This window comes from Camarhynchus parvulus, chromosome 1 (assembly GCF_901933205.1).
Source record: "Camarhynchus parvulus chromosome 1, STF_HiC, whole genome shotgun sequence".
NCBI classification, from domain to species: Eukaryota; Metazoa; Chordata; class Aves; order Passeriformes; family Thraupidae; genus Camarhynchus; species Camarhynchus parvulus.
Genome location: NC_044571.1, coordinates 114,821,050 through 114,836,473, shown reverse-complemented (window position 1 = coordinate 114,836,473; position 15,424 = coordinate 114,821,050). Strand labels below are relative to the sequence as shown.

The 15,424-nt window shown below is 49.6% G+C and overlaps 1 protein-coding gene across 4 annotated transcripts in view; it reads right to left on the bottom strand.

Moving 5' to 3' along the window:
• Positions 1–15,424, bottom strand: part of GRIK1 (glutamate ionotropic receptor kainate type subunit 1) — a 97,870-nt gene that overhangs the window by 35,285 nt on the left and 47,161 nt on the right. For all 4 annotated transcript variants that reach the window (XM_030948099.1, XM_030948114.1, XM_030948107.1 and 1 more), the window contains exons 3-7: positions 13,908–14,165; positions 11,046–11,227; positions 5,407–5,460; positions 4,336–4,509; positions 1,070–1,213 (exon numbers count right to left, since the gene is read on the bottom strand). In XM_030948099.1, the coding sequence (XP_030803959.1) occupies positions 1,070–1,213; positions 4,336–4,509; positions 5,407–5,460; positions 11,046–11,227; positions 13,908–14,165 (812 nt within the window). The remainder of the gene's footprint in view (positions 1–1,069; positions 1,214–4,335; positions 4,510–5,406; positions 5,461–11,045; positions 11,228–13,907; positions 14,166–15,424) is intronic.

Below are 15,424 nucleotides of genomic sequence, written 5' to 3'. Positions count from 1 at the left end.
TTTCCAACTCATGTTTTAGGCTTCACAGGAAACTCAATATGGTCTTGTTAAACCTTATGCTCTGCTTTTAACAGCCACCTTTTTTGGCTACATCAGCCAGGAAGATAAGACTCTCAGAGCATTTAAATCAGTGTTTTACTGACCACGAGAGACTCTATTTGCAAGGCCATCAGTAATTATCTCCCATATCTCACTCCATGCAAGAGAAGCTGCTTGTCCATGATAAATGAGAGCTGTGTCACTGTTCAGGCTATGAATTGATCTGCTGGGGTACACCTGCTACTCTTGGGCAAAGTATTCCAGTTTAGGCTTCAGGAACCCTTAGTTTTATACTCAGCATCCCCCAAAATAAGGACGGCATCACTGCAGGGGCATTCCCTGATACAAAGTCTTTTGTTACCTTTCAATTTCGTTATAATTATTCTTCAAACGCAGGGACTGAGATGGGGAAAAGGTAAAACATATGTGGGATGCTCCACCTAATTTCCAATTTTCATTTCCACACTTCCCTAAAGGAAAGATTTCTATTTGAAAAACAAAACAAAACCAGGACTTTTAAAAGAGTGAAGCCATTTCAACTAAAATGAGTATTTTTAGGACATCTGTGGATCAAGCTCAGTTATCTTGTAAGATAGAGCATTGCTTCAGGAAGCAATTTCCTTCTTTAGAAATACTGGCTGCCATGTTTTCTGGATATTGATCCCTGATCAAACAATCTGCACTACAATTGGAATTGCACAGCGAGGCAAGGACAGAGCTACAGGCTCACTTTTCTTTCCATTTCCAGAACAACTGTTGTGCTTACCTCACACTTTTAGAAATCATCAACAGCATCCACAACAAACATTAACTGAATAAAAAACCTGTGAGGTCTTACAGCATGGAAGGAAGGAAGGAAGGAAGGAAGGAAGGAAGGAAGGAAGGAAGGAAGGAAGGAAGGAAGGAAGGAAGGAAGGAAGGAAGGAAGGAAGGAAGGAAGGAAGGAAGGAAGGAAGGAAGGAAGGAAGGAAGGAAGGAAGGAAGGAAGGAAGGAAGGAAGGAAGGAAGGAAGGAAGGGCTCTGCACTTGCCTCTTTGATGAGGTTCATGAAGCGGGGCCCGAAGCGCCAGGGCTTGTGGCGGTGGCACTGCAGGGAGCTGACGGTGATCTGGGCTGCTCGCTGCGAGGCCACGGCCACCATGTACACGGCGTCGTACATCAGCGCTGCCTCCGTCTGCACAAACACAGCGCTGAGTGAGTTACTGCCTGCCCCCAGTGCCCCCAGGAGCAGCCTAATCCAGTTCTCCACCTTATTTTGGAGTGTTTTCAGCACTGGGACAGAAACCAGGCCGGGGAGCTACAGAGAGATGGAGGTCAGGGGTCCCAGGCAGGCTGGAGAGGGGTTCTAAGAAGTCCCACGTGTATGAGCCACTCTCCTCATGGCACTTGTGGGATTGCTTCCTTCCCAACAGGACAGGCTGGCCCTGCTTTCCAGGGAAGCCAATCCCACTGATCACCTGGGGCAGATCCCCCTCCAAGGGCCCGCTGCCCTCCAGGACCCTGGCTTTTGGCACAAATGTGTGCAGTGGTGTTCTAGAGAGGGGAAATATCCTTTGGAGGTGTGGTTTTGGGGGGATTAACTTGGACTCACACATCTAACTTCCCACTACAGCCTTGGATCCTTGAATTCACCCCTATATATTCAGAGACCAAAATTAGTGGGTGCTCTTTGTGCATCTGTGTTTCTTTTGAGAGCGTGTTTGTGGGTTTAAAGGCACGGCCCCAAAATGACATCACACACTCTGTCCCACTTTGTCACCTCAGAAAAGTCTCACCCTCACCTGCACTGGGCTTCAGTGCTCCCATAGCGAGGTGGGAATGGCTGTGTCTCCCAAATGATGCTGCACAAATTACCTTCCAGGTAAACCTAATGAATAATTAAACCGGGGCCTGAAGGAAAGAAGGCAGCAATTGTGCAGATGAGAAACCAGACTCCTTTATAGGAACTGCAGAGCTGATCAGTTTTCTGTTTCTTTTCCATTCAATTCCTCTGGGAAATTAACATATTTGCTTCTTTGTTTGTGCCATTTACTTGACTAAATTACAACAGCATCAGTGGTCCCAGTATTGGAGGGTTTTGCTCAAATGTATCTGAATTTAAGGACTAATCTTAAGATAGAGCAGAAGAGGAATTGGTCTTGATGTGCTTGTCAGAATCTGCCCAAAATAATGCTCCACAATGGGAGCAAATTGTGAGAACAGAAAACATTGTGAGTGATGAGTCAAGCAGGAGGAGACAATGCCAGCTGTTCTCACTGTGAAGTGTCTCACAGCAGACAGCTGTTCCAAGCACACTCAGGTCATCAAGGGCTGACCCCAAATCCCTCAAAACCGATGGAAATATCCCCATTAGTGCCAGCAGAGCTCAGTTTTACACTGGACTGGGCACTCAGGGTTGGATTTTACTGGCTCTGCCTGTGTCCCAGGGACCCTGGGAGGAGATGCTTGGTGAGAAAGCTCCTCTGTGCTCACTCTGCTCTGTCTGGCAGTGCTGACGCTTTGCCCTGAGCACATGGTGTCTGCAGCACTGCCAGGCCTGGCTGCTCAGCCCTGTCCTTGTGCCACTTGTCACTGGTCCCTGCTTCGTGTGGCAGTGGGGAGCTGTGCCGCCTCCCCTGGCTTGTCACTTCTCCCCTCACCGTGGCTCTGTTTAGGGCTGTGGGGTGCAACAGGTCACCTCATTTTCTAAAGTCAAGTACCTCACCCTGACTTGTGTGCTTTTATGTCAGGAGAAAGAGACTCAGAGCCAGTCCAGGAACTTGTTTTTCTCATTTTTGTGTGCTGCTTAAGCCACTGCAAAGAAAGCCAGAGACCTCATTAGACCAGCTGTGCCTCTGGGTGCAGTTTGGGCATCCAGCAGGATGTGAACTCAGAGCTGTCTTGCTTGTGCGCTGCTGGCTTCCCACAAGCTGCTTTCAGGGCAAACAGCAGAGCATGAACTAGGAGGGATAAATCCTGAGTTAATAACAGGATGTACAGTCCTGATCTCCGTGCACTCTGCCGCCTGTCACAGCCTTATTGCCAAATGAAATGCAGCAGTGGTGCAGCTCTCCATCAAACTGGGCAATAATGGAACCTGCTGGGAATACTGAAATGATCCCGGCAAGGAGGGAGAGGCTGCCCTCGGTGCTCTGCCAGGGCATCAAGGACACTGAGATTATGAAGATGCAAAGGAGAGCACAAGAGTCAGGGACAGCAAGGGGAGCAGAAGAGTGCTGAGAACTTTGCTTTTCCCAGTGTTGTATTTGGGGGATTTCTGTGTGGATTCCCATCAGGAATTCCCAGGGACAACTTCCTCCCTGCTTTGAGCATGGTGACACAGCCCAAAGCAGCGCACCAGTGTGAGCAATGCCAGGGATAGCACACTTCCTCAGGATGTTAAGACATTTCCAAATTTTCCCTGCAATCATCTGCAATAAAGTCTATATCTTATCACTTTGAGCTGCACTCAGTCCATGAGACACATTATTTCATACTGCAAAGAGCTGGCAACCCTTCACCCTGCCAAACTGAATGGAGTCATGCTGTCTCTGTAATTGTTCCTATTCTTTCCTTTCCTCCTTGGGGGAGTGCCGGGAGGAATCCTGATTCCCTGCCTTGATGATACCTCTCATCTATCTTTAAATTACCTCTCAAAAGCCAGAGCTTCTGTAGAGATGGAAATGAAGAGAAAGGGCGCTTCACCCATTTAAAAATGCTACTCCCTTCCCACACATGTGGGATGTGCCCCTGCAGGTCACAAATCCTGCACCTGCTCGGGAAGTCCCATTTTCTGCTGCGTTTCCTGCTGCACAGTGCAGAAGGCGATGGGAGAAGTGGGGCAGCGTTTGCGTTTTCACAGGGCTGAGATGAACGATGGCACCGTGCTGAGACATCGTCCCTGTGCCACCCCTGGCCGCATTGGTGCTCACTGACTGTCACCATGCCACCCCTGGCAGCGTGGCTGCTCCCTCCCTGTCCCTGTGCCACCCCTGGCCGCATTGGTGCTCACTGACTGTCACCATGCCACCCCTGGCAGCGTGGCTGCTCCCTCCCTGTCCCTGTGCCACCCCTGACAGCATTGGTGCTCACTGACTGTCACCATGCCACCCTTGGCAGCGTGGCTGCTCCCTCCCTGTCCCTGTGCCACCCCTGGCCGCATTGGTGCTCACTGACTGTCACCATGCCACCCCTGGCAGTGTGGCTGCTCCCTCCCTGTCCCTGTGCCACCCCTGGCAGCATTGGTGCTCACTGACTGTCACCATGCCACCCCTGGCAGCGTGGCTGCTCCCTCCCTGTGCCCTCCAGCTCACTCACAGTCATGGTGCCATCACGGAGCCCCGAGTCAGGCCTGGGTGGTGCCTGCAGCCTCTCCATGGACCACTTGTCCACCACGGCCGACACGTGCGGGTTGTCGATGTTGAGCAGCCGAAAGCCCGTCATGTTCACCCCGCTGTACCTGTAGGGCTCCAGGTCCAGGGCAAACAGGTCCTAAAGTGCCAGCAGGAACACAAACAGAACCATTTCTGAGGAAATTGTGGGGCTTTCCCCTGTGCCTGCCCTGGCTCCCGTGTGAAACCTGACTGAGCCAAAGCTGTGTGAGTGAGGCAGGTGACATACCCCACAGCTGCTTTTGGGAGAGAAAAGATCCATTCCCCACAGCAGAGCTGCTTTGCAAGCAACCTGCACATGTGAATTTATAGCAGTGCTGCAGCTCTGACAGGCTGACATGAGGAATTAGCTGGCCAGTGTCAAGCTGCTTTCTAAGCTGAGGGGAGGAAAATTCTGAGAGACGGAGGGCGCTGCGCTTTGGCTGCCCAGGAATCCCAATTTCCTCTGCAGTGCCTCCCCAGGCACCCCTGCCAGCTGTGCATGGATAGGGCAGTGCATGTGGGCCCCATGTGCTCCACATGGCATTTACAGGGCAGCTGGGGTGGCTGAACCGTGCAGGACCCTCCTGAGCTGTGTTTGTGCCATCAAAGAAAACCTGTATTATAAAATTTCCCGAGTGCTTTTATCTGTTTGTGGTTCTGTGGTTTTATAAGCAAATGAAACAATCAAATAGTGATGAACCAGCAGTGCCCACAGTGCAAAGCCATCCATTCTTAATTTTGTTTCACTCTGGTCCATCTGTACTGATGGTTTCTTGTTAATCAGTGCACTGCAATTAATTTTCACTGCATTAAAATGTTGGCCAGCCCCAGAAATGGGGCTAAACAGCTTTCTTAAGAAATTGTGGGTCCTGATATTCCTAAGGAGTGTTAGCACCCATTCTCCAGGAGTTTCTTTGACTAACGGCAACAAAGATGTCCTAGAAAAAGGGGAGAATTTAGCTGTCTTTTCTGAAACAGAGGACATCCCCCCCCCCATGTTTATAGTGTTCCTTACCAGTGTTGTGAAAAAGTAGTGGTAGTATTCTGTCATCATTCCCATGGAGAGAATCTGTGGAAGAGATGGAAAGGTGAAGGTACTTTACTCTGAAAGCTCCCAGTGTGCTGCACTGCCTTTGGAAAGCAAGGGTTAAACACATCACAGGTCATGAGAGCTTGATTGCAATAAACCCCACACTTTTCTTTAGGAGCCAAAAATATCCTGTTGTATTTAAATGATGTTTTTATCACCTCTGCTCAGGAAAGAGATTAAAGATTGCAAAACTTCCAGGACAAGAAAAATTACTAGACATAACGAGATGCTGATTTTAAAAATCCTTTAGTCTGCAGTCTGAGAGTACTAAAAATGAATTTATTAGCAGACAACACAGTTGGTAGGAGAAGTGCTTAGAGGCAGGTTTTTGTATTCTGCTGCCAGGTGAGACTAGGACACTGCTGAGGGCTCAGGACTAAAGGAGGAAAACAGAAACAAGGAAGTTTCTCTAAGTGCCTTTTGTTCCACTGGGGAATGTGACAAAACAGCTGGGATGGGAAAAACTTTGGAAGAACAGCCTCCCTGCAGCCTTCCTTCACTTGTCCAGGAGAATTCTGCCCTCTCTGGGATCTTGTGAGGAGGAGGAGGAGGAGGAAGAGGAGAAGGAATTATAAACTGGGAAAGTGCTGAGGAATTCATTGCCTTGACAGCAACACAGACCAAGGTTAACTCCTGCTCAGTCCTGATCACAGCAATGCAAGGATCTGTTACTAATACCCTTTTAGGACAGTCTTGGAGTGCCTGCAGAGCTGTTTGAAAGGCAGGGGGAAATAGAGGGATTGTCTATGGCAATTCCTCACATTAAAAAAAAAAAAGAAAGAAAGAAAGAAAAAGGAAGGCAGAAAGAAAACCCTGAACTTTCTGAGCTGCAGCAGATAATGAAACCAGCTCAGTGTTAATCGCAAACAACTGATCCGTTTCCAGCCACTAAAAGTCAAGCCAGAAGGCAACTATTTCATTGAAATGCTCCACTGGATTTACACATCAAAATTGCCTTTTTTATTTCTGATTTTATTAATCCTCTTCTATTCTGTTTCCTGGAGCTCTTTTATTACCTGTAGAATAAGCTGGAGACTGCCGCTCCTGCCCTGTTTATGCACAGATAACACTGCAGGGCTGCATCCTGGGGAACTTTGTGTGCTGTGCTTCCCAGCTGACCTGGCTGGACTCAGTCCCGCTCCCTGGAGCCACTGGATTTCTGTGGCTTTGCAAAGGAGGTGCCAAATTTATGGGATTTTTATGATGCAGATCTCCTTTGAGCTGGAACTGCACTGAAAGAGCCCAGTGGGAAGTCATTGCAGAAGTCACACTACAGGTTTGTTCTTTAAAGCACAACCACCCCAAAACAAGGCAGAAAAAATGCCCAAACAAACAGGCAAAACCTCCAAACCATGGGACAAACAGAAACAAAGCCCCTGAGGAGAACAGCCTCAACTGGTTGTCCTCCCCTCTCTCAGTCATTAGGGATGAGAATTAGCTAAAAGCCATTTAGCACTTGACATGTGCATTAGATACTAAATAGGGGCTTTTTATTTGAGGATCAGACAGACTTTGCAACAATAATTCGTGTTTAAGCGTAATATGGCCGCCAAGCAAAATTTGCACCAAAGGACGATTTAATGCTCTGATGCAGGGAAACAGGAGATGGAATCAAATGAAAGCAAAAGCAAGAGGAGTGCTGAGAATCATGCTGGACATCCCAAAGCATCAGTAACTCCCAAGTCTTCATTCCCTGGGTGCTCCTGCCAGTGTAAATAGGAGCCTCCGGGGCTCTTCTGCTGAGTGCTTGCAGCACAGCAGACGCAGGACAGCAGCTCCCAGCAGCTCCCAGGAGCAGGACAGTGAGAGCCTGCTTGGAACAAGGATGGATTCCAGGCCAGGACACCCCTGAAGCACCTGGCAAAGCTTCCCACAGGGCAGCTGACCTGAGAGAGAGAAGCAGCCCAGGAGAGAGAGGGGAAGGCAACATCTCTGTCTGTGTGCCTGCCCACAGGAAACTGGGATGAGGTTTCATTGCACATCGCTATTTAAATAACTTTGCATGTAATTATGTAAATAATTATCCACCTGATACAAATGTCCTATTTAAATAATAATAGCTTTTACTTACAGTGGAACTCAGATGAATGTAAACTAGGGAAATCAGCCTCAGATATTCTCCTTGTACATCTCCTGCCCAGCCTTCCCTGTATAACATTTGTTCTTCAGCCAGACTCAGATATAGTTGGACAATGGGAGATAAAGACACTTCCATCTCTAATTATCCCTTCCAGATCAGGAGCCTGGGCCTTGTCCTTTGCAGCTGTGCACTTTCAGCTGTGGGTCACGAACCATGAAGTGAATCCAAGAAAATATCAGTGGTCAAATTATATATGGCAAGCTGACAGAGACTGGATAAAAATACTCTCTCTTATGTCTGAAAATCTCTTTTGGGTGCCCTGTTCTTGGCTTGAATCACATCCCAGCTCTAACTTGCATTTGTTCATCTTGTAAAAAACTCCCTGCCTCATTTAGATCCATTGTCAGTCTGCCTTCGAGGCGGGCTGGAACTGCAATGATGGGCAAGTGCATTAGTGGGAACTGCACCAAGTCCTGTGCTTGCTTTCACTCTGCATTTCCCTCACTCAGGCTGTTATTTTATTTCATGACCATTAAATGCACTTCATTTTCCAATTAATTACCCCTCTGTTTTCTAAGGCCAGTCCATCCCTGCTTCTCACCCACAGAGGGGGGATGTGCCACTGGTGTTTCTCTCATGGGAGTGGGAACAGAGCTAATCCAGCCTTTTCTTAGCAGCGAGTGGGCTCCAGCCTACCTGCCAGGTTCCTGGAAGGAGCGGAGTCAGGAGCTGAAGTTTTCTATTCCCACATCTATTACTGTACCAGGAGTGTACTCCATGGTGACACCTGGTTTTTCTGCCTTCTGGAGGAACTGAATTAATGATTCTTTTCGTTGTCTGTCACATCGTCTTTACAGGATGCTCTGTGAGGGCCTTAAACCTGATTAAATATACAGTACACTTCCTCAAATGTATTTTGGGGGTGTGAAGAAAGGAGTAGGTAATTTAAGGTTAGCAGGGATGTACTTTCTGAGAGGTGACTTTGCCTAGCAGTAAAATCTGTGTTCAGATTACTGTTCCTGGTGTGTTAGCACAAACTGAGGGTTAAGCACAACAACTCAACCTCTTCAGCCAAGTTCCTCACACAAAAGGCAATATCAGACTGAATAGTGTGCAGCGTAAATTGCAGTCTTTGTGCAGAAAACAGATTGCAATTTGTAAGAGCCACATTTAATTTACTCAGAGAGTGCTTGTCTAATGCAGACAGAGCACCAACCAAATATTCCCGGTGAATGCCGTAACCAGCAAAGGACAGGCCTCGAGGGGCTGGGCAGGAGCTGAGGGAATCCAGGCTCTCTGAGCTTGTCAGAGAGCAAGGGAACAGCTTGTTCAGCTGAGGGCAGGCTCTGTACTTGGGCTGAATCAGGTTATTGATCCACCTGTTCCTGTTGTGCACACAACAAGCGTGCCTTGATGGGGTTTTAGTGGAAGCCACAAATAGGCAGAAATTAGAGCAGGAATCTGTCTTTTGTGGTGTTTTGTGAAGCAGAGGCCGGAGGAGGCGAGTGAAGAGGTCCCTGGTGCACACACTGCCATCAGAGCTCCAGCAGAGTTCTGCGCTGATCCTTCTGCTCCCAGAGGAGCCTTTGGGCACCTCCCTCCCTGGGAAATAAGCAGTGTCCCCTCCCTGCCCCATGGGCTTCTAAACACCTACTGCCTTACCTAAATACAGTGAACAGACAAGAAGGAGCTGCTTTGGGGACAGCTTCAGGTGACCCTGAGTCCTGCTCCTGTTAGAAATCTTATCTAATTTAACAATACCACCTGTTTTTCCTGTGACGACTGTGAGTCAAAAATATTCTCTACTGACATCACAGAGTTTCCCTGGAATGATTTCTCCAGTGTTTGATATCTTGCTTCCATCCAGGGTACAATGACAGAGGGGTTTGTGAGTGCAGGGATGGGGAGATGGGCAGGGCTCCTCCTGTACCCCGCCATCAGAGGAGTGCCACAGGAATTCAGAGCCCTGCACACCTCCACACCTCACTGCTGCCTTGGCAGGGAGGAACTCAGCCCCTGAGTTATTGCTGCCAGCATCTACACTCAGCCACAGAGCTAGCTCACAGAAAAGCCATCTCCCCTTTCTTTCTAGCCTATATTTATGTTGTTCCCTCTCCCACAGCGCTGACCCACAGGTGTACCTCTCTCGGTTTTCCTGTTTTCTCCCACACTGCCGTTCCCCCTCCTTCCCCCAGTTCTTCAGGCACTGGAGAGCATTATCTGTACCTGCATCCTGTCACTTGTCTGGCTGATCCATATCCCACACAAACTTTTCTGCTGCTTTGCCCTGCTTTAATGCATCTTTCAGCACTCCCTCCTCTTCTTTTGACACCCAGGTTTTGCTTTTTGGGGTTTTTTTCCATATTCAGCCTGGCATATTGGAAGCTTTGTGCCTCCTGTAGGGTGCCAGACATCTGCACCTTCATCTTGCTGGTCCTTCAAACTCTGTGTTGTCAGCTTAACTCTTCCCCCACAAATCTCCTTTTGGGGATGCTTTTGGGCAGCCCTGCAGGGAGCAGAGTGGGGGGACAGCCCGCTCCCCCTGCCCAAACAGTGCTGACACAGTGCCCTCCCCGCCCCTGTACCTCAAATCAGTCACACCGAGGAAATCCTAACATTTACTGCAGGACAGCATTCCTGGAGCAGGAAATCTCACCCTACAGGCTCACAGGAATTGTGTGCTGCAGCTGATCTGGGATTCTGCAAGCCCCAAGTTTCTCCAGCCTGAAGAGGAACATTCCAGGCTCCACACACAAATGCAGTAACTTGCCTTACCAACTTGGGCACAAAAAGCTGCTCTGCAGAACTCCAGTATTTCAGTAAAATGCTCTGGGATGGGAACAGAAGGGGACTTTTATAGGCATTTAGTCAGTGGAAGCTCTCTGGTGCTCTTTGGCATCAGGGTATCCCATCAGATTGCCTGGCAGGAGAAATAACTCGTCCCTCAACCTAGGGGTGCAGCAAGAAGGGAACTGCCCTCAAAATGTATGGAGCTGTTTCCTGCAGGTCAGCAAACTGTGCCTTAGACTTTGATTGTTGAGGAATGTACAGCAAGTGGCAGCAGTAAATGGTAATTCCCACCCCTCCCTGTGTGCCCTGGGAACGTCCCCCCAAATCTCACACTCGGGCTGGGCCAGCCCTCACACAACAACCTCTCCCATCGGTTTAAAGGATAGATCTTCCTTCTGATTCTGCCTCTATATTTGATGGGAAAGAAATAAAAACTGCTGATTAAAGCAGGACAAGCTGAAACACATGGAGTGATGTCCCTAGCCAGGCAGGGCCTGGCATGTCAGAAAGAAAAGCTGTTTGCTCCTGGGGGTACACGTGGGGCTCTCTAGGGGTGTCAGTGCACCTTTTGTTGTGACTTCTGTCCCTGCATCCACAAGCCCCTGGGCCCCCGGCAAGCGCCTTTGGTTTTGGTGGAGGTGGGATCAGAGGGGCCGGCAGATTTTGGGGAGCTCTGCCTCCCCGTGCCCGGTACCTGCTTGAGGATTTCTGCCGCTGTCTCGTGCGAGCAGTCGAATATCACATAGAACTCCTTGCCCTTCTTCATTTCCTTCAGCAGAGGCCGGGCGTCCTTGTTCCCAGAGGGCAGCTGGCGGATTTTGATTTTGATGTTGTATCTGGAAGGGGCTTTGATGAGCTCCTGCAGGCGAATTAGACCTGAGAAATGACAGGCAATGGCACAATCACCATCCCGTGCCACGAGGGTTTATTGTCAGTTACACAGGGTCTCTCACACTCCACGCTCCCTAAGGAGAGTTGCTAGTTCCATATTTGCCAGCTTCCTAGCTAATATTATTAAAGCTTTTCATTCCCATGTTTATACTTGGCTTCTAAATATTTTGGAAGGTGTTTTCAACTGGTTGACTAGAGGATATGTTTGCATTGATGTGATACAATATAAACACACTGTAGTATGTTTAAATTGAGACATGAAAAGCAAATAAGGCTTCTTCCTGTGCAGCTCATTATTGTTCCAATTCCAAACAGCAATAAGATAAAATTGAGGAAACCTCCTCCTAACTTTCCTGCCCGGTGTCACTCAGCAGCTGTGAGTTCTTACAGAACCTTTTGGGATGCAGTGCTACACTCTCAAACACGGGTGATTTCTCAGACTCGGTGTTCAGCTGGCACAGCTTTACACGCCTCAGCTGAAGCCAGGAGAGCTCAGCCAGAGCCTTGTCCAAGTGTTTAAACACACTGCAGCTCAACTGGCTAACTCAGCACTCCTGTGTAATTTGCACTGCCTCCAAAACCAAGGGAAGATAGTTAAGAGCTCTTTGAGGTGTGTGATTACAGTCTCACATTATCCACGAATGCAATTCACCCAAAAATTTCCTGATCTCCTGCTGAGGGGAAGGAAAAGGCTGCCTTAAAAATATGCATAGAGAGAGAGAGAGAACACAGCCAAGGAGCACTTCTTGGACAAAAATCAAACAAATTATTAAAATGAAGGAGCTCTTGCCTCTCCTGCTGGGAGTGGGGATAATATTTGTGTGGGGTGTGAGTGCCCCTGGTTGAGTGGCACATCTAAGGCAAGACAAAGCTCCCTCTTCCCTCTGAGCTTCGAGGGCTGCTGGCTTTCACCCAAGCGCTGGCAATGCCTGGGAAAAAGCTGCTCTGCCCCCGCCTGCAGGGCCAAGCCTGCTCCTCTCAGGTTCTCTAGTACCAACAATCAATAGAGAAAATGTACCATGATGAGCATTCAGCTGGAAATGCTGCAGGCACCCGGAGCGGGGCCTGGCCAGGAGCCAGCTGAGGAACAGAAACCACTGGAGCTGATTCTGAGGGAATGGGCTTCCAGCACTCCCTGACAAAGGGGCTGGGTGGGGTCACCTGGCTGGGAAGGTGCAGCCTGGGACGGCAACTCCAGGAGGGAAAATGAGATTGGGAGGAGTCTGGCATTCAGGGAAGCCTTCGTCTCATCCTCACCTCACACTGAGAACTGGTGTTTGTCTTCCCAGCAACAAAAAGTACTCCAGTGGTGAAAAGCAAAAACACTAAAGGATTTGCTGACCCACTTCCCTCTCCTTTTCAGGAGAAGAAATTACTGTGTGCCTTAAAATATCTCCTTTGGTCCCATCAGACTGGGACCTTGCACGTCCCAACGCTTCCTGCTGCCACATGAAGTGAGATGGAGCCCAGGTGTGGTGCCCTGGAGAAGCCAAAGCAGCAATGCAAAGAACTGCAGCTATTTTTCTGGAGCATATGGCAAAAGCCTGACCCCCTGAGCCCATCCAGTGCCACCCCTGCCCTGGGCAGAGACACCTCCTGTGTGCTCTGAGCCCCATCCAACCTGGCCAAGGTGTTTTTATTTCTTGTGGCGAGATGATGTCAAACATTAGGGATGAGAAACAAAAGAGCTGGAGTTAACTGGCATCAGTCTAACCCCAAATCCAAGGACTATTTATACTGATCAAAGTTGACATGTTTACTTTCCTGACTCTGAGTTAATAAGATGATTGATGATTAATTTACTTTGTAAATACCTCTGCAAATGAAATCTCTTTAATATCAGGGTTTTTTGTGGCTGGGCAGGTACACAGCACTTGGTGTTTTGGAATGGCAATTTGGTTATGGGTTGGGCAGGAAAAGACCTCTCCTTGTTTCTATTCTGTCTAGAAGGTTTGTCTAGGAGCTACTGGAGAATGTCCAGTGGGGTCCACAGAGAGAATGAGGGGTCTGGAGCATCTCTCTTGTGAGGAGATGCTGTGGGAGATGGGCCTGGTCAGCGTGGGGAAGGGAAGGCTGAGAGGGGATCCATCAACCCACATAAATACCCCATCAATCCACACAAATGTCCCACCAACCCACACAAATGTCCCCAAGGCTGTCCCAGGACGGTGCCACACTCTGCTCAGTGGTGCCAGTGACAGCATGAGGAGCAGTGGCCATGAACTGAAACACAACGAGTTCCACCTCAGCCTGAGGAAGAATTTCTGTCCATGGAGGGGGCAGAGCCCTGAACAGCTGCCCAGGGAGGGCCTGGAGTCTCCATCTCTGGGGACATCCCAAACCTACCTGGAGAGTTCTCTGTCACCTGCTGCAGGTGACCCTGACTTGGCAGGGGGATTGGACTGGGTGATCTCCAGATTTTGGGATTCTGGGATCAGTTTGAAACTGTGTTATGAATTCCACAACCAGAAAGCAAAATGGAATTGACTATTCAAACCCCAGGGGCTCCTTCCCAAGGTCACGTGAAGTGAGCAGCTTTCCAAAAGCCATTGCAACAGCAGGATGGGGTTTTTTCCCCTGGGAGCCAGGAAAGCTGCAGAGGGCATGGCAGAGTGAGCTGCCCCTGGCCTGGTGGAGTCAGGCAGGAGCAGCCAGTAGCACTCACCCGTGCTGTCCTCATAGACCACGGTGACGATTTTCCAGTTGAAGTAGAGCACGAGGTCCAGGACGGCCCTGCTGATGGCGGCATAGTCGGGGTACAGGTTGATGTAGAAGGCGTCCCTGTTGTCCACGGTGGGGTGCTTCCAGCGGGTCTGGATGTGGGGCACCTCCAGGGCGTTGCAGATGGACTGCACGGCGCTGACCGAGGAGCTGTGCGCTGGCCCGAAGAGCGCCGCCACGCCCAGCGCCAGCTGGTCACAGGCTGCAGCAAACCAGGGCACTCTCAGTGCGTGACAGCACGGGCCTGGGGGTGCTCACTGGGGGCTGTTATCCTCCATCCATCCATCCATCCATCTGTCATCCATCCATCCATCCATCTGTCATCCATCCATCCATCCATCCATCATCCATCCATCATCCATCCATCCATCCATCCATCCATCCATCATCCATCCATGCATCCATCCATCCATGCATCCATCCATCATCCATCCCTCCATCCATCATCCATCCATCCATCATCCATCCATCCATCCATCCATCCATCCATCCATCCATCCATCCATCCATCGTCTGTCTGTCATCCATCCATCATCCATCATCCATCCATCCATCATCCGTCCGTCCATCCATCCATCCATCCATCCATCCATCCATCCATCCATCCATCCATCCATCCATCCATCATCCATCCATCCATCATCCATCTATCATCCATCCATCCATCCATCCATCATCCATCCATCCATCCATCCATCCATCCATCCATCCATCCATCCATCCATCCATCCATCCATCATCCATCCATCCATCATCCATCTATCATCCATCCATCATCCATCCATCCATCCATCCATCCATCCATCCATCCATCCATCCATCCATCCATCCATTCCATCCATCCATCCATCCATCCATCCATCCATCCATCCATCCATCCATCCATCCATCCATCCATCCATCCTTCCATCCTTCCATCCAACATCCATCCATCCATCCATCCATCCATCCATCCATCCATCCATCCATCCATCCATCCATCCATCCATCCATCCATCCTCCATCCCCATCACTTCCAATAAGAACAGAGCATTGTGCTGCTCCCAGACCCACCCAGAGATGTGCCAGTGGTTCCTGAGGCATTCAGGGGTGGTTTAGAGGGTAAAGGGAGGGGCTGAGGGAGCTGGAAAAGGGGCTCAGCCTGGAGCAAAGGAGGCTTAGGAGGGACCTTGCGGCTCTGCACAGCTCCTGACAGGAGGGGACAGCCAGGGGGAAAAGGACAGGAGGAGAGGGAATGGCCTCAGGCTGGGCCAGGGGAGGTTTGGATTGCATGGCACAAGAATTTCCCCATGGAATGGGTTGTTAAACAGTGTCAGGGGCTGTCCAGGGAGGTTTGGAGTGCCCATCCTTGGAGTCGTCCAAGGAATTCCTGAACATGACACTGGGCTGGGGACAAAGTGGGCATTGGGCACAGCTGGGACTCCATGGGCTGGGAGGGCTTTTCCAACCTCAGTGATCCTG